The 25,771-nt window shown below is 48.4% G+C and overlaps 1 protein-coding gene across 1 annotated transcript in view; it reads left to right on the top strand.

Moving 5' to 3' along the window:
• Nucleotides 1-25,771, top strand: part of TEX11 (testis expressed 11) — a 147,084-nt gene that overhangs the window by 45,886 nt on the left and 75,427 nt on the right. Inside the window, exon 15 of the mRNA XM_030575123.1 lies at nucleotides 10,170-10,255. Coding sequence (XP_030430983.1) covers nucleotides 10,170-10,255 — 86 coding nt within the window. The remainder of the gene's footprint in view (nucleotides 1-10,169; nucleotides 10,256-25,771) is intronic.

Raw genomic sequence — 25,771 nt, 5'->3', positions numbered from 1 at the left:
CTAGACCCGGCAGTTCTCTAACTGAGTGTTGTCTGTTGGAAAAGTGATCATAAGTTCTTTTTTCCTTTTTATTGGATTTGACTACTCTCTTTATGGCTAGTCACTTTGGAGATATGATTCTTTTCCAGAGTTGGAATAGTAGTTCTGAATTGCCTTCCTATCAGGAGTTGTGTTGGAGTATATTTAGGAACTGCTATTGGTGTTCATCTGTAATTGAGAAGAGCAAGGAGTGGCTCTTCCTAATGTTGGATTTACTTGGCTGTCTTTACGGCTCTCTCAGCTTCTCCATTCGCTTTTGGTGATTTTGGCTGCTAGTAATATGATCAAAATCATATTTTGTTTGGAATGACTAAAATTCTGCTGCAGTGAATTGTGTTCTGTTGTTCATCACTAGTTATTCTGGAATACCAAAGTAAGCAAAAGTGCACTTCAACTTCTTGATAACACTGCGACATGTTAGTTCTTTCAAGTTCATTTTTTCTATTTACCTGGAAAAATAGTCCACTATGATGTAATGATGTCCTCTGAATTCGTGTAAATCTTAAGCTAGTCTTTTCCAAAGGTTTGGCTGGTAGAGGTGTTTGTACATGGTATGGTTCAGCATTGTCTTTTAAGTTAAATTGTACTGGATCTCCTTTCAAAAGTCCAATATAATCAAATCCTCCACTGAGTTCTTCTACCTTTCTCATTAAGCCCATCATGGCTGCCATGCTGGAGCTGAGAAGGTTGTTGGTCTCTGATCCTTTATTCACATGCATTCTGAATGCAAAGCTTTTGTCTTTGTAAGTTGTTTCTGTGGTTAAATGACCCATACAGTTCAGAGTACAGTAACTCCTCACTTAATATTGTAGTTATGTTCCTGAAAAATGCTACTTTAAGTGAAACTATGTTAAGCGAATCCAATTTCCCCATAAGAACTAACATAAGAATGGAGGGAGGAGACACAGCATGACAGTGGCTGCAAATATTCCCTGTCGAAACTGAACATGATGATGAACCCACGCTATCCCACTGGGGCACACTACTCCTCCACTTTCCAAAGTGTGTGTGTGTGTGTGTGAGAGAGAGAGAGAGAGATAGGCGTGCATTGCTCCTTTAAGTATGTGGACCCCAGTCTAAGAACACTGCCTTTTTATTAGCTCAGCAAGTTGACAGCAGCTGCTGCCAGCAAGCTCCCTCCGTCCTGAGCCCTGTTGTGTCCCCCCGCTCTGTGGAGATGGGGTACCGGAGCAGGGGGAGGGGGACAACCTGCCATTAGCACCCTTCTTCCCCCCCCAGCACAGCAAACAGGAGGCTTCTGGGAGCAGCTCCAAGGCAGAGCCGGGAGCAGCTCCAAGGCAGAGCCGGGAGCAGCAAATGGCAGCTGAGGGAGGGACACTTGAATTGCCCAGAAATTGATAGCCTGCTGGGTGGCTGCCTCACAGGGGGCTGCCAGTCCACCCTGCTTCCAAGCCCCGACCAGCTAGTTCTAACGGGCTGCTCTTCCTGCAAACAGTGGACAAAGCAGGCGGCTGCCAAACAATGTTATAAGAGAGTATTGCACAACTTTAAACGAGCATGTTCTCTAATTGTTCAGCAACATAACAACAAAACGTTAACTGGTATGACGTTAAGTGAGGAGTTCCTGTACCTCTAGGGCTAATCAGGGCTGTGGTTGATGACTTTAGCTGTAGGAGGGGTTGAAGGTTATTGTAAGTCCCTTCTGAAAAGACTCTGATGTCTGCTTGTGAGTCAGTTTTAAAGTCAATAGTCTTTCCATGAGTTTCACTTTCTAGGGAGACTCTGTGTCATCACATGTGACAGATCTGAGAAACAATGGTTCTTGATTGTAATACAAGTCAATTCCCTGATTGCTTTGGTACAGCAAACAACGACAAAACGTCCATATTTTGTGCATTTATTACACTTTGCACCTTTGGCTGAACATGCATCATCTCTTGGAATATGAATTTTTCCACATCTTTTGCATTTAGTCTGTAATGCTTCAGTGTTTCACTGCAATTTGTCCCTTTTAGCCTTGGAGCTCTCTCTTGCCTAAGGGGTCTTTATGGTAATGACTTGTAGCACTCATGTTGCATCTGTTAAAATGCATCTGCATCTATGCTAGGAATTTACATCAGTACAGCCATGTCTCCTAAGGGTGTGAAAAATCTACACCCCTGAGAAATGTAGCTATGCTGACCTAATCTCAGGTGTAGATTGTGCTAGGTCAGTAGAAGAATTCTGTTGATCTAGCTACTGCCTCTTGGGGAGGAAGATTACTCATAGACTCATAGGTCAGAAGGGACCAATATGATCATCTAGTCTGACCTCCTGCACAAGGCAGGCCACAGAACCCCACCCATCCAATTTTATAACAACCCCTAACCCAGGACCGAGTTATTGAAATCCTCAAATTGGTTTGAAGACCTCAAGCTGCAGAGAATCCACCAGCAAGCGACCCGTGCCTCACGCTGCAAGGGAAGGCGAAAAACCTCCAGGGCCCCTGCCAATCCGCCCTGGAGGAAAATTCCTTCCCGACCCCAAATATGGCAATCAGCTAAACCCTGAGCATGTGGGCAAGACTCACCAGCCAGCACCCAAGAAGAAATTCTCTGCAGTAACTCAGTTCCCATCCCATCCAACATCTCCCCGCAGACCACTGAGCAGACCTATCTGGTGGTAATCCAAAATCAATTGCCCAAATTAACGATCCTATCATAACATCCCCTCCATATACTTATCAAGCCTTGTCTTAAAGCCAGAAAAGTCTTTTGCCCCTACTACTTCCCTCAGAAGGCTGTTCCAGAACTTCACTCCCCTAATGGTTAGAAAGCTTCGTCTAATTTCAAGTCTAAACTTCCTAATATCCAATTTATACCCATTCGTCCTCGTGCCTACATTAGTACTAAACTTAAATAATTCCTCTCCCTCCCTAACGTTAACCCCCCTGATATATTTATATAGAGCAAGCATATCCCCCTGCAGCCTTCTTTTGGCCAGGCTAAACAAGCCAAGCTCTTTGTCTCCTTTCATAAGGCAGTTTTTCCATTCCTCGGATCATCCTTGTAGCCCGTCTCTGAACCTGTTCCAGTTTGAATTCGTCCTTCTTGAACATGGGACATCAGAACTGCACACAGTATTCCAGATGGGGTCTCACCAACACCTTATATAATGGTACTAACACCTCCTTATCCTTGCAGGAAATACCCCGCCTGATGCATCCCAAAATCGCATTTGCTTTTTTAACAGCAGTATCACATTGGCGACTCATAGTCATCCTGCTATCAACCAGTACCCCAAGGTCCTTCTCCTCCTCCGTCGCTTCCAACTGATGCGCCCCCAACGTATATCCAAAATTCTTATTATTAATTCCTAAGTGCATGACCTTGCACTTTTCACTATTGTATTTCATCCTATTTCTATTACTCCAGTTTACAAGGTGGTTCAGATCTTCCTGAATAGTATCCCTGTCCTTCTCCGTGTTAGCAATACCCCCCAGCTTTGTGTCATCCGCAAACTTTATTAGCACATTCCCGCTCTTTGTGCCAAGGTCAGTAATAAAAAGGTTAAATAAGATCAGTCCCAAAACCGATCCTTGAGGGACTCCACTAGTGACCTCCTTCCAGCCTGACAGTTCACCTTTCAATACGACCCGCTGGAGTCTCCCCTTTAACCAGTTCCTTATCCACCTTACAAGTTTCATATTCATCCCCATCTTTTCCAATTTAACTAACAGTTCCCCATGCGGAACCGTGTCGAACGCCTTACTGAAATCTAGGTAAATTATATCTATCGCATTTCCTTTATCTAAGTAATCCGTCACCTTCTCAAAGAAGGAGATCAGATTGGTTTGACACGATCTACCTTTAGTAAATCCGTGTTGCAATTCGTCCCAATTACCATTGACCTCTATGTCCTTAACTATTTTCTCCCTTAAAATTTTTTCCAAGACCTTACATACTACAGACGTCAAGCTAACAGGCCTATAATTACCCGGATCACTTTTATTCCCTTTCTTAAAAATAGGAACTACATTAGCAATCCTCCAGTCATACGGCACAACCCCCGAGTTTATCGATTGCTTAAAAATTCTCGCTAACGGACTCGCAATTTCACACGCCAGTTCCTTTAATATCCTCGAATGGAGATTGTCCGGGCCCTCCGACTTCGTCCCTTTGAGCTGTTCAAGTACAGCCTCTACCTCAGTTGCGGTAATATCCACTTCCATATTCACATTCCCGTTTATCATCCCTCCATCATCGCTAGATTCCTCACTAGTCTTATTAAAAACTGAGGCAAAGTACTTGTTTAGATGTTGGGCCATGCCTAGGTTATCCTTAACCTCCATTCCATCCTCAGTGTATAGCGGCCCCACTTCTTCTTTCTTTGTTTTCTTCTTATTTATGTGGCTGTAGAACCTTTTACTATTGGTTTTGATTCCCTTTGCAAGGTCCAGTTCAATGCGGCTTTTAGCCTTCCTCACTTTATCCCTATATGTTCTGACCTCACCAAGGTAGCTTTCCTTACTGATCCTGCCTTTCTTCCACTCCCTGTGAGCTTTCTGCTTTTGTCTAATCCCCTCTCTAAGTTGCTTGCTCATCCAGTTTGGCCTACAACTCCTGCCCATGTTTTTTTTCCCCTTTCTTGGGATGCAGGCTTCTGACAGTCTCCGCAGCTGCGACTTAAAAGTAATTCCAGGCCTCCTCCGCATTTAAATCCACTAATTCCTCCGTCCAATCCACTTGCCTAACTAATTTCCTTAACTCTTTAAAATTAGCCCTCGAGAAGTCGAAAACCCTAATCCCAGATCTACATTTGTTTATCCTTCCATCTAGTTTGAACTGAATCAGCTCATGATCACTCGAACCAAGGTTGTCCCCTACCACCATTTCTTCTACGAGGTCCTCACTGCTCACCAACACCAAATCTAAAATGGCATCCCCTCTCGTAGGTACTTGAACTACTTGATGAAGAAATCCATCCGCTATCACATCCAGGAAAATCTGACCCCTATTATTCTTGCAAGCACTCATCCTCCAGTCTATATCCGGGAAGTTGAAGTCCCCCATAATCACACATTTCCCCTTTGGGTTTACTTCATTAAAGAGGTCTCTATCCATATTCCAATCAGATCCCGGTGGTCTATAGCACACCCCAAGCAGTATCTCAGGGGAAGCTCTAGTTGCTTTTTTACCCAGTGTGATTTTTGCCCAGACAGACTCTGTCTTATCCATTCCATCGCTTCTTATTTCGCTACAGTTAATTTCATCATTGATGTACAAGGCTACTCCACCACCTTTGCCTTTCTTCCTGTCTTTTCTAAACAGCACATAGCCTTCAATACCCGTGCTCCAGTCATGAGTACTATTCCACCAGGTTTCGGTTATGCCTATAATATCCGGTTTCACTTCCTGCACCAGTAACTCCAGTTCCTCCATCTTGTTACCTAGGCTCCTCGCATTAGTGTACAGACCTTTTAATTTTCGGCGTTTGGCGTCAGTGACATTCTTTCCCCCGTTGTGCAGAGACCTTCTACCACCAGCATCACCTGTTACTCTGGTTTCTACTCCACTATTCCTCCTTGGATCAATTCTTGGGACCGCAAGGGTATCCCCTCTCACTTTGTTTACTTCCCTCTCCAGGTTATATTTCGGCGTGGAGATCTCCCAAACATCTCCCAACCATCTCCCCCAACTTCCTAGTTTAAAGCTCTCTTGATGAGGTTGGCGAGCCTCCATCCTAGAATTCTATTTCCCTCCTTGCTTAGATGAAGTCCATCCTGAGCGAACAGTCGTCTATCCGTAAACGCTTCCCAGTGACCGTACATCCCAAAGCCCTCCTTATAACACCACTCCCTGAGCCATCTGTTGATCGCCATAATCTTGTCACTCCTTCGTCGCCCCGCTCTAGGAACCGGCAGAATCCCACTGAAGATCACCTGAGCCTCGATTTCTTTGAGCGTCTTCCCCAGTCTGGCATAGTCCTCCTTGATACAGTCCAGCGAGTAACTAGCCGTATCATTCGTTCCCACATGAAGGACAATCAACGGATTCTTTCCCGCTCCCGCTAAGATCGTATTCAGCCTCAGGTCCACATCCTGTATCTTAGCCCCTGGCAGACAGCACACCCTTCTGTTCTCCCGATCAGGTCTAGTTACAGGCCTGTCTACTCTTCTCAGTAAAGAGTCTCCAATCACGTAGACTTGCCTTTTCCTGGCGACAGTGTGATTCTGTGGTCTATCCCCCACAGCAGCTGGCCACAATTCCTCTCGATTTGTATTCGTCCTTACAATCCTCCTAGGGCTCGTACTTGGTGTCGCCTCCATTGACTCCTCCCCTCCTTCTGCAGGACTAGCTGCTCACCTCTTCTTCCTCGCCCTCTCTCCTTCAGCAGCCTGCTGTGCTCCATCTTCATTTTCCAACTCAGCAAACCTGTTCCTGAGTTCTATTTCTCCATCGCTGGCCCGTCTTTTCCGATCGCTGGCCCGTCTTTTACGTATGCTGATTGGAGAATCCCTCCATAGGCAGTGTCTACACTGAAGTGCTACAATGGCGCAGCTGTGCCATTGTAGTGTTTTAAGCATAGACAAGCCCTAAGATAGTTTCTTGTTTTTTAAAGTCTGGCAAGTTGCTCTTGGTTTTGCTGTCTCACCAGCTCAGACTGCTTTGCTATTTGAATACTCTTTCATAATCCACATTTCTCTGAGACATAAAGTGTGCATCAAACATACCCCAAACCTTTTCATAGTTATCTTTGACTTCTTCAGTAAAGTCAACAGATTTAAAGAAATGCTCTGCCTACTCCCCCATAGCATAAATTGAAGAGCATACCTGTATATCTTCAGTTTCTTTATGGAATTCTGTAGCAATTCAAAATCTTGCAAAATACTGCTTCCAGTCTGTCCATTGTGAAGGTTTGTCAAAGCTGAAGTTCTCTGGAACATTAAAGAGTGGCAAGTTGATGAGATTCTGCAACCTTTTGTGCTATCATTCCTGTTGTCTGCAACCTTAGTTGCTGTTTTTCTTCTGTTACTGTTCTCTGGCAGTAGTTTACTTCTGAAAGTATGTCACGTATTTCTGGTACATGGTAAGTTTTAGGGCTGCTATTAGCCGGTCAGGCTTGTGTACCAGACATGGAGTGGCCACAGAGCTTCCGGCTCAGAGAGAGAGAGAGAGAGAGAGAGAGACCAGATATCTTCACTGTAAGAGTCTTTAATGTTCTTCCAGGTGTTGCTGGGGTTAGCTTAAATAAGGTATGTTACAGTACCACCCAGTGGCTGAACAGTATAATACAGTTTAGTATTCCATTACACTCTGCCTCTTGCAGTCGTTAAAGATTGATAGCAGCATCTAGTCTTAGGGCTGGATTCACCTTCTAGCTCAGGTCCTGCTCTTTGGGCTAGACAGTGGTTGGCTGTGGCATGGCCGTGCTGGAATGGGAGTGCCACAATCTAGCCCCGTTCACTTCCACCTCTCACTGTTATGTGTTGGGTGCAAATCCTTATCTAGGGACCTAAATAAGTGGCCTGACTTTTCAAATATGTTTCGCGTCTGTAGCTCCCATTGACTTTAGTGGTTTCTCAGCATTGCTGAAAATTATGCCACTTGCTATTTAGGTGCCTAAATACGGATTTTGGATGCTAACTTTAGACACTCAAGTTTGAAAATGTTAACTTGGGTGTATAACACTGTGATTTTTTTCAGGAATTGGCTGAAGCTCATTGTCTCTGGGGTGGAACTCTTGCTATATGTTTACACACAGTATTGCTCATTCTCATTGTAGGCATGGGCTTGTCATTGTCAGGTAATTCAAAGATGCCTCTCACTGTGGTGGTTGTTCAAGTGATTGTCTGTATATATATTCCACTGTTGGTATGCATGTGCCCATTGCACGCAAGATGGATTATTTGGCCGGCAGTGTCTGTTGAAGTGACTCATTATTATTTATTATTGTGCTATCTGTTGAAACAAAACAAAAAGAGAGACTGTGTCCCAAAGAATTTGCAAAATGTGTGGTTGTGGTGTCTTCAGGAAACAACTCCTTCACATAAACATCATAGAGTAAAACACTATTCAGTGAGCTTGCACAATCTTTCTAAAAGCCATCAATGGACTTACCATGCAAGTAATGACTGACATCACTACCGCCATGTTTTACTTGAACAAATGAAGTAGAATAAAAGTAACTCCACTATCTCAGGAGGGAGGTATGACCCTATTACTTTTTCATGTCCCATGATGTTACCCTAAAAGTGATTAATCTTCCAGGAATCCAAAATATACTGGAAGCTTATATCAGCAGAAAATTTGTAGACAGCCAAGAGTAGTCCATAAAGGACAATGTGATTCAATCAGTGTTCAGGAGATGGAGTTTCCCACTAAGGACCTGTTTACCACCAGGGAAAAGAAGAAATATCATTGCTTCTGCTCCAGAGGAGATCAGAGCCCAGGGTCCACTTTAGATGCATTCCTTATCTCATGGTTCTCTGTGCATTTCCTCCACTTCAATTCTACAAGAGCTCAAATTGCTTCAGTACCTAGCTGAGGCACATACCTGACATGAGCATGTGTAAGGCAGCTACATAGTCTTCTGTTCATATGTTTACTCAGCGCTGTCCTACTATAGAGGCATCCAGAGCTGATGTGAACTTTGGCAGGGCTGTTTTATAGATGTTATTTAAATAGACTCCTGGTACCATCTCTCGCAAAGATTATTACATGGGAGTCACCAACAGTGGAATGAACACACACACACCAGGAGTCTATTTAAATAAAATCTTTAAAATATCTAGAAAATATACATATATAATATATTCCACTGTTGGCTCACAAGCAATAATTCTTGCTGGAGGTGGAGGTATATATATGGACAAGAACTTGAAGGAGAAGAAAAGGTTACTTACGTTACATTAACCGTGGTTCTTTGAGATGTGGAAATGTGTTGTGTGTATTTTTTTATATACAAGTAGTGTGCAAGTAGAATCCATTTCTTACTTGTCCGTGTGTGTGTGTGAGATCAGCTAAGGGGGGGCACTTCATCACTCCATCTGACTCCCCAGGCTGGGGCCCCCATTCTCTCCCTGTCCCCTCCCCATGATCCATCCCATGTTACCTGAGTGGTGGGGTGGAGGAGATGGGCTCTGTCCTCCTCCTGCTATGCAGGAGACTTTGAAACAGCAGCAAGGAAAGGAACAGAACATGGGGCTGCTGGCGGCAGTGACTCTGGCGCGGCCCTACCACCCCCAACCGCACCCCTTGCCCTTCCATGCAGCTGTCTCTGCTCCATCTGTACAGCAGCAGCCCTGCTGGAGGACAGGGCTCAGGGTGGTACAACTGCCAGAGTTGCGGCTGATGTTCTGCTCCTTTCCCTGCAGAGGTTCCTGGGAGAGCCCTGTGGTTCGGGGCTCTCCTGGGAACTGCAGCGGGGAAAGGAGCAGAACCCCCACCCCTGCCCTTTTACAGAGCTATGTCTCCGTCCTCTGTCTGTGTACTACAGCAGCAGCCCTGCTGGATGACAGGGCTGGGGCGGGGCGGGGCTGAGGGTGGTAAATCCACCAGAGGCGCTGCTGCTGTTCTGCTCCTTTCCCCATTGGGAACTGCAGCGGGGAAAGCAGCAGAATGCTGGCAGCTCCTCTGGCATCTGTACCACTCCCTGCCCTGTCCCCCCAGCCCTGTCCTCCGGCAGGGCTGCTGCTGTACAGATGAAGGAGATGCAGCTGCGTGGAAGAGCAGGTCTGGGAGTGGTACAGTCGCACCAGAGGAGTTGCCGGCATGGGACCCATGGCTCCTCCTGTGTGTTTCCAGTATGCCATATCAGCTATAAATACCTTGCTGGTGTGGCATACTGGAGCGTACCGCTGTACTTGCACTGCTGATACACATGCACACACCCTCCAAGATCTACCCCACCACATCCCTGTTACCACAGAGTCTATTAACAAGTTTTTGTATGGCAGAGGGGCAGTTGGGGTGGCCCACTCTTTATGCCTTCAGTTCAAAATGTGAGGACACCCAGGGTACAGACACTGCTGCAATGGACATTGTAGTCCAGGAATCTGTTTGGGATGCACTGGGCTCATGCGCACCAATAGTGGAACACATCTTGAAGAACGACAGTTACTGTACGGTAGGTAATAGTTTCTTCTTTATTTAAGACCTTGTAATTGCTTAATTTTAATCACTTCTCAGGTCACTATACAGGAAAACAGCTGTCACCTGAAACACTGAACCGGCTGCACATCATTCTGTGGGACCGAGCTGCCAAGAGCTATGAGGTTTGGGAACAAAGGAGGTCTTTGTTCTTTGCTTTAAAAAAAAAAAAGAAGGATCACTGTTCTAGGGTGATACTTGCCATTTAAGAGAGAGCGGGGCTAGTGCACCTGTGACTCATCAGCTCACACCAATTGGATTTTACAGGAGGGCACTTGTAGATGGAAGAGATCTGGTGAGTCAAGGGGAACCTGAGAGACAGGAAAGGGGGGCAGGTGAGAGCTGTCTGGGAGAGACAGTTATCAGAGAGCAGAATTCTCTGCAAGCACTATCTGAGGAAGAGGAGCAACTGGGTAGGTGGGATGGGATTCCCGAATGCAACCTGGACTGTGGGACTGCTGAGCCATCTGTCCCACCAACCTGGCATATTCCTCAGACTGTGATGCTGTTGGCAGGTACTGCACTTCACAGACATCCACAGGCACTGACACAGCCAACTGAATTATATGAATGCGTCTCTCAGCCATTCATGAACCAACAATAGAGAGGCTCTCCCCAGCCTTGCACCCCAGAATTGTACCATCTTGCGCTCATCAGAAGCCTGACCAGTGTAAGTTCATTACCCAATGCGACCCTCCCTCAATGTGGAGAAGACATGCACTAGCCTTCGTAAACGGGGCTTAGATTTCCCAAGCACGTTTTAGGTAAAATATAAAAACAAATTTATTAACTACAGAGATAAATTTTAAGTGATTGTAAGTAGAAAGTGTAGAGATCAAAGTTGGTACATAAGAAATAAAAGTAAATTCACAATTTGAGTTCTATAAACTGTGACAAAGTTCCTCTACCTTGGTGGGTCCTGCGCTTATTGGCAGATTTGCACACCTTAGTGATCTTCCCCTCTGGTGGAACCCACAGTCTGGGTCAACACCTCCTGTATCTGATCGGGAGTTGGGAGGTTTGCGGGGAACCCGGGCCCGCCTCTACTCCAGGTTCCAGCCCAGGGCCCTGTGGATTGCAGCTGTCTATAGTGCCCCCTGTAACAGCTGCATGACAGCTACAATTCCCTGGGCTACTTCCCCATGGCCTCCTCCAAACACCTTCTTTATCCTCACCACAGGACCTTCCTCCTGGTGTCTGATAACGCTTGTACTCCTTAGTCCTCCAGCAGCACACCCTCTCACTCTTAGCTCCTTGCAGCTCTTGCTCCCAGCTTCTCACATGCCCATCACAAACTGAAGTGAGCTCCTTTTTAAACCCAGGTGCCCTGATTAGCCTGCCTTGATTGGCTGCAGGTGTTCTAATCGGCCTGTCTGCCTTAATTGGTTCTAGCAAGTTCCTGATTACTCAAGTGCAGCCCCTGCTCTGGTCAGTCAGGGAACAAAAAACTACTCATCCAGTGACCAGTATATTTGCTCTCTACTAGACTCCTGTACCCCACTGGCCTGAGTCTGTCACAAAACTAAACAGGACTTGAATCAAACCATGTCTCGCCCTGATACAGTAACTCCTCACTTAACGTTCTCCTGCTTAATGTTGTTTTGAAGTTACGTTGCTGCTCCATTAGGGAACATGCTCATTTAAAGTTGTGCAATGCTCCCTTGCAATGCTGTTTGGTAGTACTTAGGACTTTCTGGGAGGGGAGGGAAGGAGCGGAGACACTGCATGCTCTGGAGAGGAGGTGGAGTGGGGGTGGGAAGAGGTGGGTCTGGAGCATCCCCCGGCAAAGTTGGTGCCTGTTCTTCTGGAGGGATACTGCCGCTGCTGCTGTGCAAGGTACTTCCTAGCGTCCTTGCCTGCAGCAGGCTGTGTCTGTGTGGGGTAAGCCAGGGGCACCTCCTAACACAGTACAGTACTGTACAGTATATAATGCATTTTGTCTACTCCCCCCAAAAAATTTCCTTGGAACCTAACCTCCCGCATTTACATTAAATCTTATGGGGAAATTGGATTAGTTCAACATCGTTTCACTTAAACTTGCATTTTTCAGGAACATAACTACAACATTAAGTGAGGATTTACTGTAGATGGTATAAACAGGTCTCAGATCTTCAGTACACAGGCTGGAATCCTCCTTCAGCCTGGGACCGCCCTCCCCAGTTCAAAGTCTTTGTCCTCCAGATATGTTTCCAGGTTTTGAGTTGTGGGGGGAGTGAGGCCAAGTGATGATATCACTTCCCCTCTTTATAGTTTCTTGCAGCCTGCTGGAAAGATCTATGCTTGTGACAAGTGCAGAGGCGCTGACTTTCTAATCTGCTGGAGGGTACACCTCCCAGCTCCACCCAGGCCCTGCCCCCACTTTACCCCTTCTTCTAAGGCCCCGCCCCTGCCCTGCCTCTTTCTGCCCCGATTCACCCCACCTATATCATCCCACCCCATTCCATGCCCTCCTCTGAGCATACTCCATCCTTGCTCCTCCCTCCTTCCTCCCCAGCACCTCCTGCGCCCAGCAGAACAGCTGATCTCAGCAGGCAGGAGACGCTGATTGGTGGGGCTGTCAGTGGGCAGGAGTCACTGGGAGCAGGGGAGGAGCTGATCGGGGTGGGGGGGAGCTGCTGGTGGATACTCAGCACCCACCATTTTTTTTCCCTGGAGTACCCACAGAGTTGGCACTTATGGACATGGAGGGCCATCTGCATTGGTCAAGCATTCTCCATTGTATACATACTCTCTCTGAGAAGTCTTCTGGGATGGCTATTGGGAAAGTGAATTCCCTGGCCCATCTGGCTCCTTCAGTGTTGTACTGAAAGGCTGGTTGTGGGTGTTCCCAACTTCACACACCTTCATATTTTAGTAACACGCGTCTAGCAAAACTTCGTAACTTCACATACAATGATAACACACACAATCCAGCAGGATATTAATGTTCAACAGATCAGTAATTTTAAAATGATACTCACAAGTAGGGCCGTCAAGCAATTAAAAAAATAATTGCAATTAATCACACTATTAAACAATAATAGAATATGATTTATTTAAATATTTTTGGATGTTTTCTACATTTTCAAATATATTGATTTCAGTTACAACACAGAACACAGTACAGTGCTCACTTTATTTTTTATTACAAATATTTGTGCTGTAAAAAGCAAAAGAAATGGTATTTTTCAATTCACCTCATACAAGTACTGTAGTGCAATCTCTTTATCATGAAAGTTGAACTTACAAATGTAGAATTATGTACAAAAAATAACTGCATTCTAAAATAAAACAATGTAAAACTTTAGAGCCTACAAGTCCACTCAGTCCTACTTCTTGTTCAGCCAGTCAGTCAGATAGACAAATTGGTTTCTTGTTCAAAATGTCACCTGAAAGTGAGACCAGGCGTTTACATGGCACTGTTGTAGCTGGCATCGCAAGATATTTACGTGCCAGATGCGCTGAAGATTCATGTCCCTTTGTCTTCAACCACCTTTCCAGAGGATGTGTCCATGCTGATGACAGGTTCTGTTTGATAATGATCCAAAGCAGTGCAGACCGACACATGTTCATTTTCATCGTGTGAGTCAGATGCCACCAGCAGAAGGTTGATTTTCTTTTTTTATGGTTTGGGTTCTGTAGTTTCTGCATTGGAGTGTTGCTCTTTTAAGACTTCTGAAAGCATGCTCTGCACCTCATCCCTCTCAGATTTTGGAAGGCACTTCAGATTCTTAAACCTTGGGTCAACTGCTGTAGCTGTCTTTAGAAATCTCACATTTTACCTTCTTTGTCAAATCTGCAGTGAAAGTGTTCTTAAAACAAATATCATGTGCTGGGTCATCATCCAAGATTGCTATAACATGAAATATATGGCAGAATATGAGTTAAACAGAGTAGCAGACATACTATTCTCCACCAAGGAGTTCAGTCAAAATTTAATTAACATATATATTTTTTAACTGGCGTCATCAGCATGGAAGCATGTGACTGAAGCATGAAGGTACATACAAATATTTAGCATATCTGGCACATAAATACCTTACAATGTCGGCTACAAAAGTGCCATGTCTGTTCTCACTTTCAGGTGATATTGTAAATAAGAAGCTGGCAGCATTATCTTCCGTAAACTTAAACTAACCTAATTGTTTTAGCGATTGGCTGAACAAGAAGTTGTACTGAGTGGACTTGTAGGGTCTAAAGTTTTACATGGTTTTGTTTTTGAGTGCAGTTATGAAAAAAAAATCTACACTTGTAAGTTCCACTTTCACAATAAAGAGATTGCATTATGGTGCTTGTATGAGGTGAATTGAAAAGTACTATTGTTTATCATTTTTACAGTGTCACTATTTGTAATAAAAATATTATAAAGTGAGCTCTGTATACTTTGTATTCTGTGTTGTAATTGAAATCAATATATTTGAAAATGTAGGAAAACATCCACAAATAATTAATACATTTCAATTAGTATTGTTTAACAGTGTGATTAAAAGTGATTAATTTTTTTAATCACAATTTTTTTGAGTTAATCATGTGAGTTAACTGTGATTAATTGACAGCCCTACTCACAAGACATACTTTGTACAAAACATATAATTATATGAAAGTGGTGAATATGGGGGTTCTAGGGTCCTGCTTTGAGGTACAGAGCGCACAGTAGGAGGCTGGAAGTGGGGCTCGTTTGCTGATTACCTGAGATACAGAGCCAGTGGTGGGAGGCTGAAAGGGGCTGGGAGCCAGTGCAGGAGCTAATTTGCTGAGAAGAGCCAATGCCAGGAGAATAAAAATGGCTGAGTCACTGATCCGTGTGTGGGCAGAAAAGTCCTGAGACTAGTCACTCAGGTGGATATCCTGGAGAGTGAGTGGCCATGGAACAAGGGCAGAAAGGAACTGGGAACCAAATACTGGTGGACTCATGGGCGTGGAGCTTAGAATCATAGGGTTAAAAGGGACCACAGGGGTCATCTAATCTAACCCGCTGCCAAGAGGCAGGATTTGTTGTGTCTAAACCATCCAAGACAGATGCTATCCATCCTCTTTTTGAAAACCTCCAGAGAAGGAGCTTCCACAACTTCCTTAAAAAATCTCTGTACATTTTTATGTTTGGAAATTGGGAAAACAGTTTTATCATGAGGGTTCTGTGGATTATTGCATGTGTATTTGAATAATTTATGCCCAGAGGGATTTTAAGTGGACACCGAGAGAGACTGTATTCTTTTCATGTCTTGATTGAGAGGAACTTGAAGCAGGTGTGTCTGTCATGGCACATCCTGCCACAGGGGAGAGTTCCTGGGTGGGGCCACTGTCTTAAAAGTCACTTTTCTTGGCTATCAGAGGGGTAGCGGTGTTAGTCTGGATCTGTAAAAGCCGTGTTAGTCTGGATCTGTCATGCATCCGACGAAGTGGGTATTCCCCACGGAAGCTCATGCTCCAAAACGTCTGTTAGTCTATAAGGTGCCATAGGATTCTTTACTGTTTTTCTTGACTAGTTTGCTGTGGCTGTTCCTAGGAAAGTAAGTTATGCTGAGATCCCTGATCCAGGCAGAGAATGTTTTTCTTTATTTCCAAGCAGTTAAGCTCTACAGCACATCAGAAACTTGAGAATAATCTTGTTTCTCAGGTTTTAGAAAAGGAACATAGTTATTGCCAAAATGGATCAGCCCACAGTCCATCTAGCTTAGTATCATATCTCCAACAATTATCAGCACCAGATACTTGAGAGGAAGGTGCGAGAAATCCTATTGTAGCACATGTGGGGTAATCTGCCTCCCATGGAGGTCTCTTCCTGATCCCTAATAGTTAAAGATTCATTAAAACCCTGAAGTGTGATGTTTTATATCCATACATAAATTTATCAGTAACTATTGTAGCTATGGATACTTGCCTATATAAACGTCAAATTCCACTCTGAGTTTTGCTAAATTCTTGGCCTCAGTGACATTTTGTGGCAGTTTGTTCCAAAATCTAATTACACATTGTGTGAAGAAATCTTTTATCAGTTTTGAATTTGTCACCTTTAATTGAATGTTCTCTCATTCTTTTTATTATGGGACAGGAAGAACAGAAGCCCCCAGTCTCCCTTCTCTAGACCTATCATTATTTCATATACAGTTATGATGTCCCCTCTTATTCATCTCCTTTCTGAATTAAACAATCTCATAATATCTTCGAGGAATGGTCTCTATGTATATTCTACACGTGTGGGTATACATGCACACCATGTCCCTGAGTCCAGAAATTCTTCAAAGTAGTGTCTGTTGGGCTGCACACACACAGTAGCTCTCCTTGTGCTCCCAACAAAGGGTGTAAGAGACAGTGCAGGTTGACACCTCTTCAATTTCTTCTTCTTGCTGCATGGACTAAGTCAGAATCATATCCTTCTCCACTCAATTGTATAACCTGCAAAGAAAGTAAATGTAAATAATTATATATCTTAGCTTAGTAGTTAGTGGTGAAAGTTTATAGTTAGCATAGAGTATTTCTTTCCCTCTAGTTGGGAAACCACTTCTTGGCTCCAGAACTATGCCCAGAGTCCTGGGATTCAAGAATTGCATCTCTTGCCCTTGCTCCTTCTCCATCAGTGATGAACATCAGTGGTGCCTGTACTGTCTGAATGAGGCACATATTGCTGCAAAGTGCAGTGTCTGTCGTTCATTCCCACCCAGAACTTCAGAAGCCTGGGAGCTTTGCCTACAAAAACACCTGATAGAGAAGGCGGGAGGACCCTCTCTGATCTAGGCTAGGGAGACCCTCTCTCCCTCCCCGCCCTGGTATATCAGCCTCAATTGACCAGCAGTGCCTTTGCATGTGTTGTGGAGTGGAGCCTTCTACATTTAAGCCCAACGACTCTTCTGGGAAACTCTCATGGGCAAACGTGCTTCCACCCCGAGACTGCCCAGGTTGGGTGAGATGATGCTTGCAGAATCTAAGGAATTGACTCTGCAGAAGACTGTCAAATTGGGGGGAAAGGCATATGAAAGGAAAGATCTGCTGGTTCTGTTGGTCACCTCAGTACCGAAGCGTAAGGACAGATGTTTGCCGGTTTCATCTACAAGTGCTGGTCTGGATCTATTGTTGGCACTGCCTTTTTCATCTAAAGACCATCTGGCTGCTGCAGATGCACCAAGTCCTTCTGACTTGACTGCTGGAAGCACCTGGACACCTGGGTTTATGGAGGCATACATAATACCGGAGGATATATTCCCCCCTTATCTACAGTCTACACTTCTTTCCAATTGTGCTCTATTGAGGGATGTCCTAACTTTGGAGGAGCAGTCCCATCTCCAACCATCTGTCAGGAGTGCCATGGTACTGATGGAACAGTTCTCTGACTTGGATGAGTCAGAGGAGATAGTTGCACCAGTATCTCCCCATAGACACTTGAGCCCTGATCGTCAAGGAGTCACACTTGTCTTTTCTCCAGGTATGACCTCCTGTACCCCGTTTCCCTTGGGATCCCCTGCAACCAATCGATTCCTCTTTCTGGCCTTATTGGGATAAGTGGGATCCTTATGGCAGGGGTCTGGGCCCTTCTCCTTCAGATCCGTTGGTGTATTAGGAGAAGAGCTGGAACCAGATCCACAGGTCCTGGTACATCCGACGAGTGCCTCTTCATTGTCCCTGGACAATGTGGTTACCCCTTCTTTGTCTTCTCTGCTGGATGACCACTGGCAGTACCAGGAGCTGTTACAAAGAGTTGCCAGTAACCTACAGATCCCATTAGAGGAGGTCCAGGATCTTCAACGCCAGCTCCTGGCCATCTTACAACTACAGGGACTGATTAAGGAGGCCCTTCTGATCAATGAGTCCATACTAGAACTAGCCAGAGCGGTAAGGCACACTCCAGCATCCTGTATCCCTACGCCAAAAAGAGCTAAGAGCTGATACTTTGTTCCTGCCAAAGGAGATGAATTTTTATTTTCCCATCTTGTTCTGAACTTACAGGTGGCTACAGAAAGAGCTCTGTCACACTATCAGAGGGCCACTGTGGCAGATAAAGGCTCTAAGAGACTGGACTTCCTGGGGAGGTAGGTCTTCTCTGCAGGCCTGAAATTTCATGTCACTGACTACTAAGCTTTGTTAGCTAAATACGACTTTAATAACTATTCCAGGTTTGCAGACTTCAGAGATAAGCTTCCCTCAGAGGACAGGGCCCAATTTCAGTCTCTTTTAAATTAAGGGAAGCTCATGGCAAAAGAAGCCCTGCAGGCTGCAGTGGACACTGTAGAAAACAGCTTCCAGAAATCTGGACATTGGTTTAGTCATAGAGGGGGACTCTTGGCTGCAATCGTCAGGGTTTCCTAGGGAGGCATAAAACACCAGGACCTCCTCTTTGACAAGTGCAACCTCTTTAATGAGAAAATGGATGAGTCCCAATCACTAAAGGATTCAGGATTCACTCTGTACTTACTGGGGATTTATACTCCAGCCCTCAGGAGGAAACATCAGAATCAGCCCAAGGCTGCCTTGTCCTCATGCACCTTTTTACCAGTGCCCAACTGCGCCTCCATGCAAGCGCCAGAGGAATCAGAAGTTCTTCTTCGAGTGATTGCTCACATCCATTGCAGTTAGGTGTGCGCGCTGTGCGTGCACGTTCGTCGGAAACTTTTTATCCTAGCAACTCCAGTGGGCCGGCAGGTCGCCCCCTGGAGTGGCGCCGCCATGGCGCTCGATTATATACTCTTGCCGGCCCACCCGCTCCTCAGTTCCTTCTTACCGCCGTGTCGGTCGTTGGAACTGTGGAGCGCGGCATAGCTGTCCTCCACGTCCCTAGCTCTCCTTGTTAACTACCGTTATTATTACAGTTGTTAGTTAGGTCATTAAGTATAGTTAGTTAATTAATTGTAGTGTAAATAGTATTGTATATAGTTGTTCGCCGGTCTGGGCTGTAGCCCTTCCCAGCACCCGGCACCGGGCTCATGCCTGGTTCGCCGGGCTTTAAGCAGTGTGCGGCCTGTAAAAAGTCTATGCCAACCAGCGACCCCCACGACGCGTGTCTGAAGTGCCTGGGGGAATCGCACAGGTCGGACAAGTGCCGCATTTGCAAGGCTTTTAAGCCCAGGACAAAGAAGGAGAGAGACCAGAGACCCAGGACTCTCCTAATGGAGGCGGCACTTGACCCAGCAGCTTCACAGGCTGTGATCTCGACGCCGGCACCGGATCGCACCGGCACTGGAAAGACTCCCCGGCACCGACCTTCCCCGGCACCGGGTGCAGAAGTGAGACCGTCTACGTCTGCTACTCCTGCCAGGCAGACCCGAATGGAGCGCCCGGCATCGACATCGGCCGCGGCGCTACCGGCACCGTTGACTCCGGGCCTGGTGGGTCCGTCGAGTCCGGTACCGCCAAGCTCCCCCTTAAGATCTGGGGTTGAGCTATTGGTCCCATCCACTCCGGAGACCTTGGCCTCGGCACGGGACCTTATCGCCCTGACTGAGTCTACTCAGCCGCCACCCCCGGTACCTCCGGTGCGGGTAGCATCTAGGGGCAAGCCAATGATGATGGCAACGTCTCGGGACTCGCGCTCGCGATCGAGGTCCCGACGCCACGGTTGCTCGAGATCCCGCCGCCGCTCGCAGTCCCGGCACCGCTCCCCTCGGCGGTACCGGTCGCACTCGCGGCACCGATCGACCTCCAGACGGTTGCGGTCTGACTCCAGCCGCCGATACCGGCACCGTGACTCTAGGAGCCAGTCTCGCCGTCACTCACCGCGCCGGTCGACCTCCCGGCACCGAGCTGGTGGCAGGTCCCAGTCCCGGTCGACCTCCCGGCACCACGTCGGTGGCAGGTCCCGGTCCCGATCCCGCCACCGAAGCAGCGGCCGGTACCGATCCAGATCCCGGCACCGAGACAGAACCCGGTCCCGATCCCGGCGCCCCATGACTCCCGGTACCGATCCCCGGCACCGAGAAGGTCTTCGGTGCCGAACCGCGCAGACCCTTATCAGCAGCGGTCGGCCCCGCCATGGCCTTCTAGACAGCCGTCGGTGTCGTCTCAAGCGGACAGCGTGTATGCGCTGGGCACCAACAGGCAGGCGGCATTATTTCAGGACCCTCCGCAACAGGACCAGGGTCCGCAGCAGTGGGGGTTTTGGACACCCTGGGCATACCATCAAGCCCAGGGCCCCCAACAGCTTCCTGCTAGGCCTGCAACGGCGGAGCACAGGGTGCCAGAGGCTTCGTTGTCTCGCCCCCCTCCCTCCCCTGATGGAGAGGAAGGTTCGAAGCAGCAAGACCCTGGTCTTGCTCCTGAGACAGAGGCGAGGGCTGAGGGGGACCCCCCACTGGACACTTTCTTGCCAGGGGTCTCCTCATCCTCCTCCCCTGACGAAGCGGTGGCTGGCACTTCCTCCAGTAGCCCTCCTCCGCTGGATCTCAGGGCGCACCAAGACCTCCTTAGGCGAGTAGCACAGAATCTGAGCTTGCAAGCCGAGGAGGTCTCTGAGATCGAGGACCCCATCGTCACCATCCTCTCATCTGATGCTCCCACCAGGGTCGCCCTACCCTTCATTAGAACGATCCAGGCCAACGTCCATACAATCTGGCAGTCACCGGCCTCCATCCCCCCTATGGTGAGGGGCATCGAGAGGAAGTACATGGCCCCCTCCAAGGGCTACGAGTACCTCCACGTCCACCTGACACCGTGTTCTCTGGTGGTGCAGTCGGTGAACGAGAGGGAGCGCCACGGACAGGAAGCTCCAGCCCCCAAATCCAAGGAGGCCAGGCGTATGGACCTCCTCGGCCGCAAGGTCTATTCGGCTGGGGCCCTTCAGCTCAGGGTTTCAAATCAGCAAGCCCTGCTCAGCAGATATGCTTTTAACTCTTGGGTGGCAGCGGACAAATTCAAAGAGCTGCTGCCACAGGAGGCCCGCCAAGAATTTGCGGCCATTCTGGACGAGGGCAAGAAGGTTGCACGAACCGCGTTGCAGGCTTCTTTAGACGCTGCAGACTCGGCTGCCCGCACCCTCGCCTCGGGGGTAACGATGCGCCGTATCTCCTGGCTTCAGGTCTCTGGCCTTCCACCGGAGCTCCAATACACCATCCAGGACCTCCCGTTCGAAGGCCAGGGCCTGTTTTCAGAAAAGACAGACCCCAGACTCAAGAGTCTCAGAGACAATCGGGTCATTATGCGCTCCCTCGGGATGCACACGCCGGGAACGCAGCGCAGACCCTTCCGGCCACAGCAGCAACAGCAGCGCAGGCCATACCCCCAGTTCCGCCAATGGCAGGACCTCAATAGGCGCCGTGGCAGGAATGGAAGGCGTAGGCATTCAGGGAACCAAGGGGGGCAGAATCAAAGCTCCTCTAAGCCCCCGCCTGGGCCCAAGCCTTCGTTTTGAAGGTGCGCCCGAGGGCGCAGTAACAGTTTTCCCCTCGGATCCTTCCCCCCCGTTTTCCAACCGCCTTTCGTTTTTCCTCCCGGCGTGGACCCAAATAACATCGGACCGCTGGGTCTTACGCATGGTGCAGACGGGATACCGCCTGCAGTTTATATCATTTTCTCTTTCCCGCCCCCCTTCCTCGTCCCTCTTCAGGGACCCCTCTCACGAGCAATTCCTTCGACAGGAGGTACAGGCGCTCCTCAACAAAGGAGCTATAGAGGCGGTTCCGGAAAACGAGAGAGGCAAGGGGTTTTATTCCCACTACTTTCTGATCCCCAAGGCCAAGGGAGGCCTCAGGCCTATCCTCAACCTGCGAGAGCTCAACAAATACCTAGTGAAGTTGAAGTTCCGCATGGTATCCCTGGGGACCATTATCCCATCCCTGGATCCGGGAGACTGGTACGCCGCCCTCGACATGCGGGACGCTTATTTTCACATTGCCATTTGGCCACACCACAGACGTTTCCTTCGATTCGTGGTGGGCCACCTTCACTACCAATTTGCAGTCCTCCCATTTGGCCTTTCTACGGCCCCGAGGGTATTCACAAAATGCATGGCCGTCGTTGTGGCACATCTTCGGCGCAGTCGTATCCACGTGTTCCCTTACCTAGACGATTGGTTAATTCGGGGCACGTCGGAACTACAGGTTTGCAGCCACGTCCGCAGGATCACCGGCCTGTTTGCTACCTTGGGCCTCATGATCAATATAGACAAGTCCACCCTGCTCCCCACGCAGAGGGTGGAGTTCATCGGGGCCATCCTGGACTCCACCGTGGCCAGGGCTCTTCTGCCGTTACCGAGGTTCCAGGCGTTGTCGGCGATCGTTCAGCGATTGCGGGCAGCCCCCTTAACATCAATACGGACATTTCTAACCCTGTTAGGCCACATGGCAGCATGCACCTTTGTGACCGGTTATGCTCGGCTCCGCATGAGGCCCCTCCAGTTGTGGCTCCTTGCACATTACCGGCCGGCAAGGCAACCACTAGACATGCTGATCACAATCCCCCAGGGGGTGTTAGATTCTCTCACCTGGTGGCTAGACCAGTCCGTAGTGTGCGTGGGGCTCCCTTTCCACCCACCCCAGCCTTCGGTGTCCCTAACGACGGATGCCTCAGATCTCGGCTGGGGGGCCCACCTGGGATCCCTGAGAACACAGGGCCTGTGGTCCCCACAGGAGGTGAAGCTACACATCAACATGCGGGAGTTGAGAGCGGTCCGCCTTGCTTGTCAAACGTTCTGTCATCAGCTTCGGGGTTGTTGTGTCGTGGTGTTTACCGACAACACGACGACCATGTACTATATCAACAAGCAGGGCGGCACCAGATCCTCTCCCCTATGTCACGAGGCGATGCGACTCTGGGTCTTTTGTGTAGCCCACTCCATTCACCTCACGGCTTCCTTCCTCCCCAGAGTACGGAACATGCTGGCGGACCGCCTGAGCAGATCCTTCCTCTCACGCGAGTGGTCCCTTTGCCCGGACGTCGCCCTCTCGATCTTCCAGAGGTGGGGTTGTCCCCGTGTGGACCTCTTTGCGTCCGGGGGGAACAGGAAATGCCAGGCGTTCTGCTCCTTTCAGGGCAGGGAGCCCGGATCTATAGCGGATGCCTTCCTTATTCCGTGGACGACCCACTTGTACTACGCGTTTCCTCCGTTCCCACTGGTCCACAGGGTCCTTCTGAAGGTGCGCAGGGACAGGGCTCGCGTGATCATGGTAGCCCCGGCGTGGCCCAGGCAACATTGGTACCCCATGTTGCTGGACCTGGCCATAGCCGACCCAGTTCCCCTGCCCCTTCACCCGGACCTGATCACCCAGGAACACGGGACTCTCTGTCACCCGGACCTGCAGTCGCTGCACCTAGCGGCGTGGTTCCTGCGTGGCTGACCAGTTCTGAACTGCGCTGCTCCACCCCGGTACGGGAGGTACTCTTGGGCAGCAGGAAGCCTTCCACTAGAGCGACATACTCGGCCAAGTGGAAGCGTTTCTCCTGTTGGTGCGTGGAGAAAGGTCTCCGCCCGATGGAAGTTTCGGTGGCCAATATTTTGGACTATATTTGGTCCCTCAAACAACAGGGCCTGGCGATATTATCTTTGCGGGTACACCTGGCAGCTATCTCCACCTTTCACCCGGGTGGGGATGGCCGCTCCGTTTTTTCTCACCCGACGGTGACTAGATTCCTGAAGGGGCTGGAACGTTTGTACCCTAACGTCCGACTCCCTGCTCCAACCTGGGATCTTAACCTGGTGTTGTCTCGGCTCATGGGGGCCCCCCTTTGAGCCGTTAGCTACTTGCTCCCTACTCTATCTCTCTTGGAAGACTGCCTTTCTAGTAGCTATCACCTCAGCTAGACGGGTGTCGGAACTCCGGGCTCTCATGGTAGACCCCCCGTATACAGTCTTCCATAAACCCTGCCTTTCTCCCCAAGGTGGTCTCAGCCTTCCACAACAACCAAGAGATATTCCTCCCGTTTTTTTTCCCGAAACCTCACTCTTCAGGCAGGGAGCAACAGCTCCACTCGCTTGATGTCTCACGTTCTATGTGGAGAGGACCAAACCGTTCCGCAAATCCCCCCAGCTTTTCGTGGCAGTAGCGGACCGCATGAAGGGGCTTCCCATCTCCTCGCAGAGGTTATCCTCATGGGTAACGTCCTGTATCAGGACCTGCTATGAGCTGGCCCACGTTCCTACAGGCCGGGTGACTGCGCATTCTACCAGGGCGCAGGCGTCGTCGCTGGCTTTCCTCGCCCGTGTGCCCATCCAGGAGATCTGTCGGGCAGCGACCTGGTCATCGGTCCACACCTTTGCTTCCCACTACGCCCTGGTCCAGCAGTCGAGAGAGGACGCGGCCTTCGGATCTGCAGTGCTCCATGCCGCAACTTCTCACTCCGACCCCACCGCCTAGGTATGGCTTGGGATTCACCTAACTGGAATGGATGTGAGCAATCACTCGAAGAAGAAAAGACGGTTACTCACCTTTGTAACTGTTGTTCTTCGAGATGTGTTGCTCACATCCATTCCACACCCGCCCTCCTTCCCCACTGTCGGAGTAGCCGGCAAGAAGGAACTGAGGAGCGGGTGGGCCGGCAAGGGTATATATCGAGCGCCATGGCGGCGCCACTCCAGGGGGCGACCTGCCGGCCCACTGGAGTTGCTAGGGTAAAAAGTTTCCGACGAACGTGCACGCGCGGCGCGTACACCTAACTGGAATGGATGTGAGCAACACATCTCGAAGAACAACAGTTACAAAGGTGAGTAACCGTCTTTTTGCTTCTTGGACCCTATACTGCCATAGCCTCTACCTCTGTTAACTGCTGGCCATGAGCCATTTTTGACGTATTGATCAAGACCTGTGTAGCACCATTGATGCCACCCACCTCTTCCCCTGTCATCTTTGGGGCTCTCTTACTCCTTTGCCCATTACCAGAACAAGATCACTACAGACAGGTGGGTTCTGGAGATTATTCATAAAGGATACTCCAGAGTTCATCTCCTTCCCCCCTCACAAACCCCCATCCTGGGCTCCCTTTGGGGACCACTCTTACAAGATAATTCTTCAACAGGCAGTGGAATCCCTTTTACATTGAGGGCGTCCCTCCTCATTACCATGGGATGGGGTTTGACTCCCCAGATTTCCTAATCCTCCAAAAACAGGGAGTGGAAACCCATCCTGGACCTTCAGCAACTCAACATCTATTTGAAAGCAGAAATTTTGGATGATTATTTTGGTATCAATAATCCCTTCTCTTCAGAAAGGGATGTGGTTTGCGGCTCTCAACATAAAGGATGTGTATTTCCATGTGGACCTTCACTCATTGCACTACTTTTATGGTTGGCCACAAACATTTCCAATTTCAGGCCCTCCACGTTGGGCTCACTACAGCAACCAGTGTATTTACAAAGGTTTTCTTTGTCGTAGCATCCCAGATGAGCCACCAGGGGTATATGGTGTTTCCATACCTAGACAATTAGCTCCTGGTAGGTTGGTCTCATCAGAAGGTCAGGTCAGCAATAAGGTTTCTCATACAACTTTTAGCAGCTCCAGGCATTTGCATAAATGAAGAAAAGTCCATATTATTACCAACAAAGACAATAAACTTTATAGGGGCAATGTTGGACTCTGTTTCTCTGACAGCACTGCTCCCCGCAGACAGATCTCATACAATAAGCAACATGATTTCATGCATTACCCGAAGACCATGAGCTATAGTGCACCAGTGTCTTTCACTGTTAGGCCACATGGCTGCATGCATCTACATGACGCTGTTTCTCAGACTCCACTTGTGGTGCA

The sequence above is a fragment of the Gopherus evgoodei genome, chromosome 9 (genome assembly GCF_007399415.2).
Source record: "Gopherus evgoodei ecotype Sinaloan lineage chromosome 9, rGopEvg1_v1.p, whole genome shotgun sequence".
In the NCBI taxonomy this organism is placed as follows: domain Eukaryota; kingdom Metazoa; phylum Chordata; order Testudines; family Testudinidae; genus Gopherus; species Gopherus evgoodei.
The sequence above is the reverse complement of the archived record's forward strand: the minus strand, read 5'-3'. Positions and strand labels throughout refer to the sequence as shown.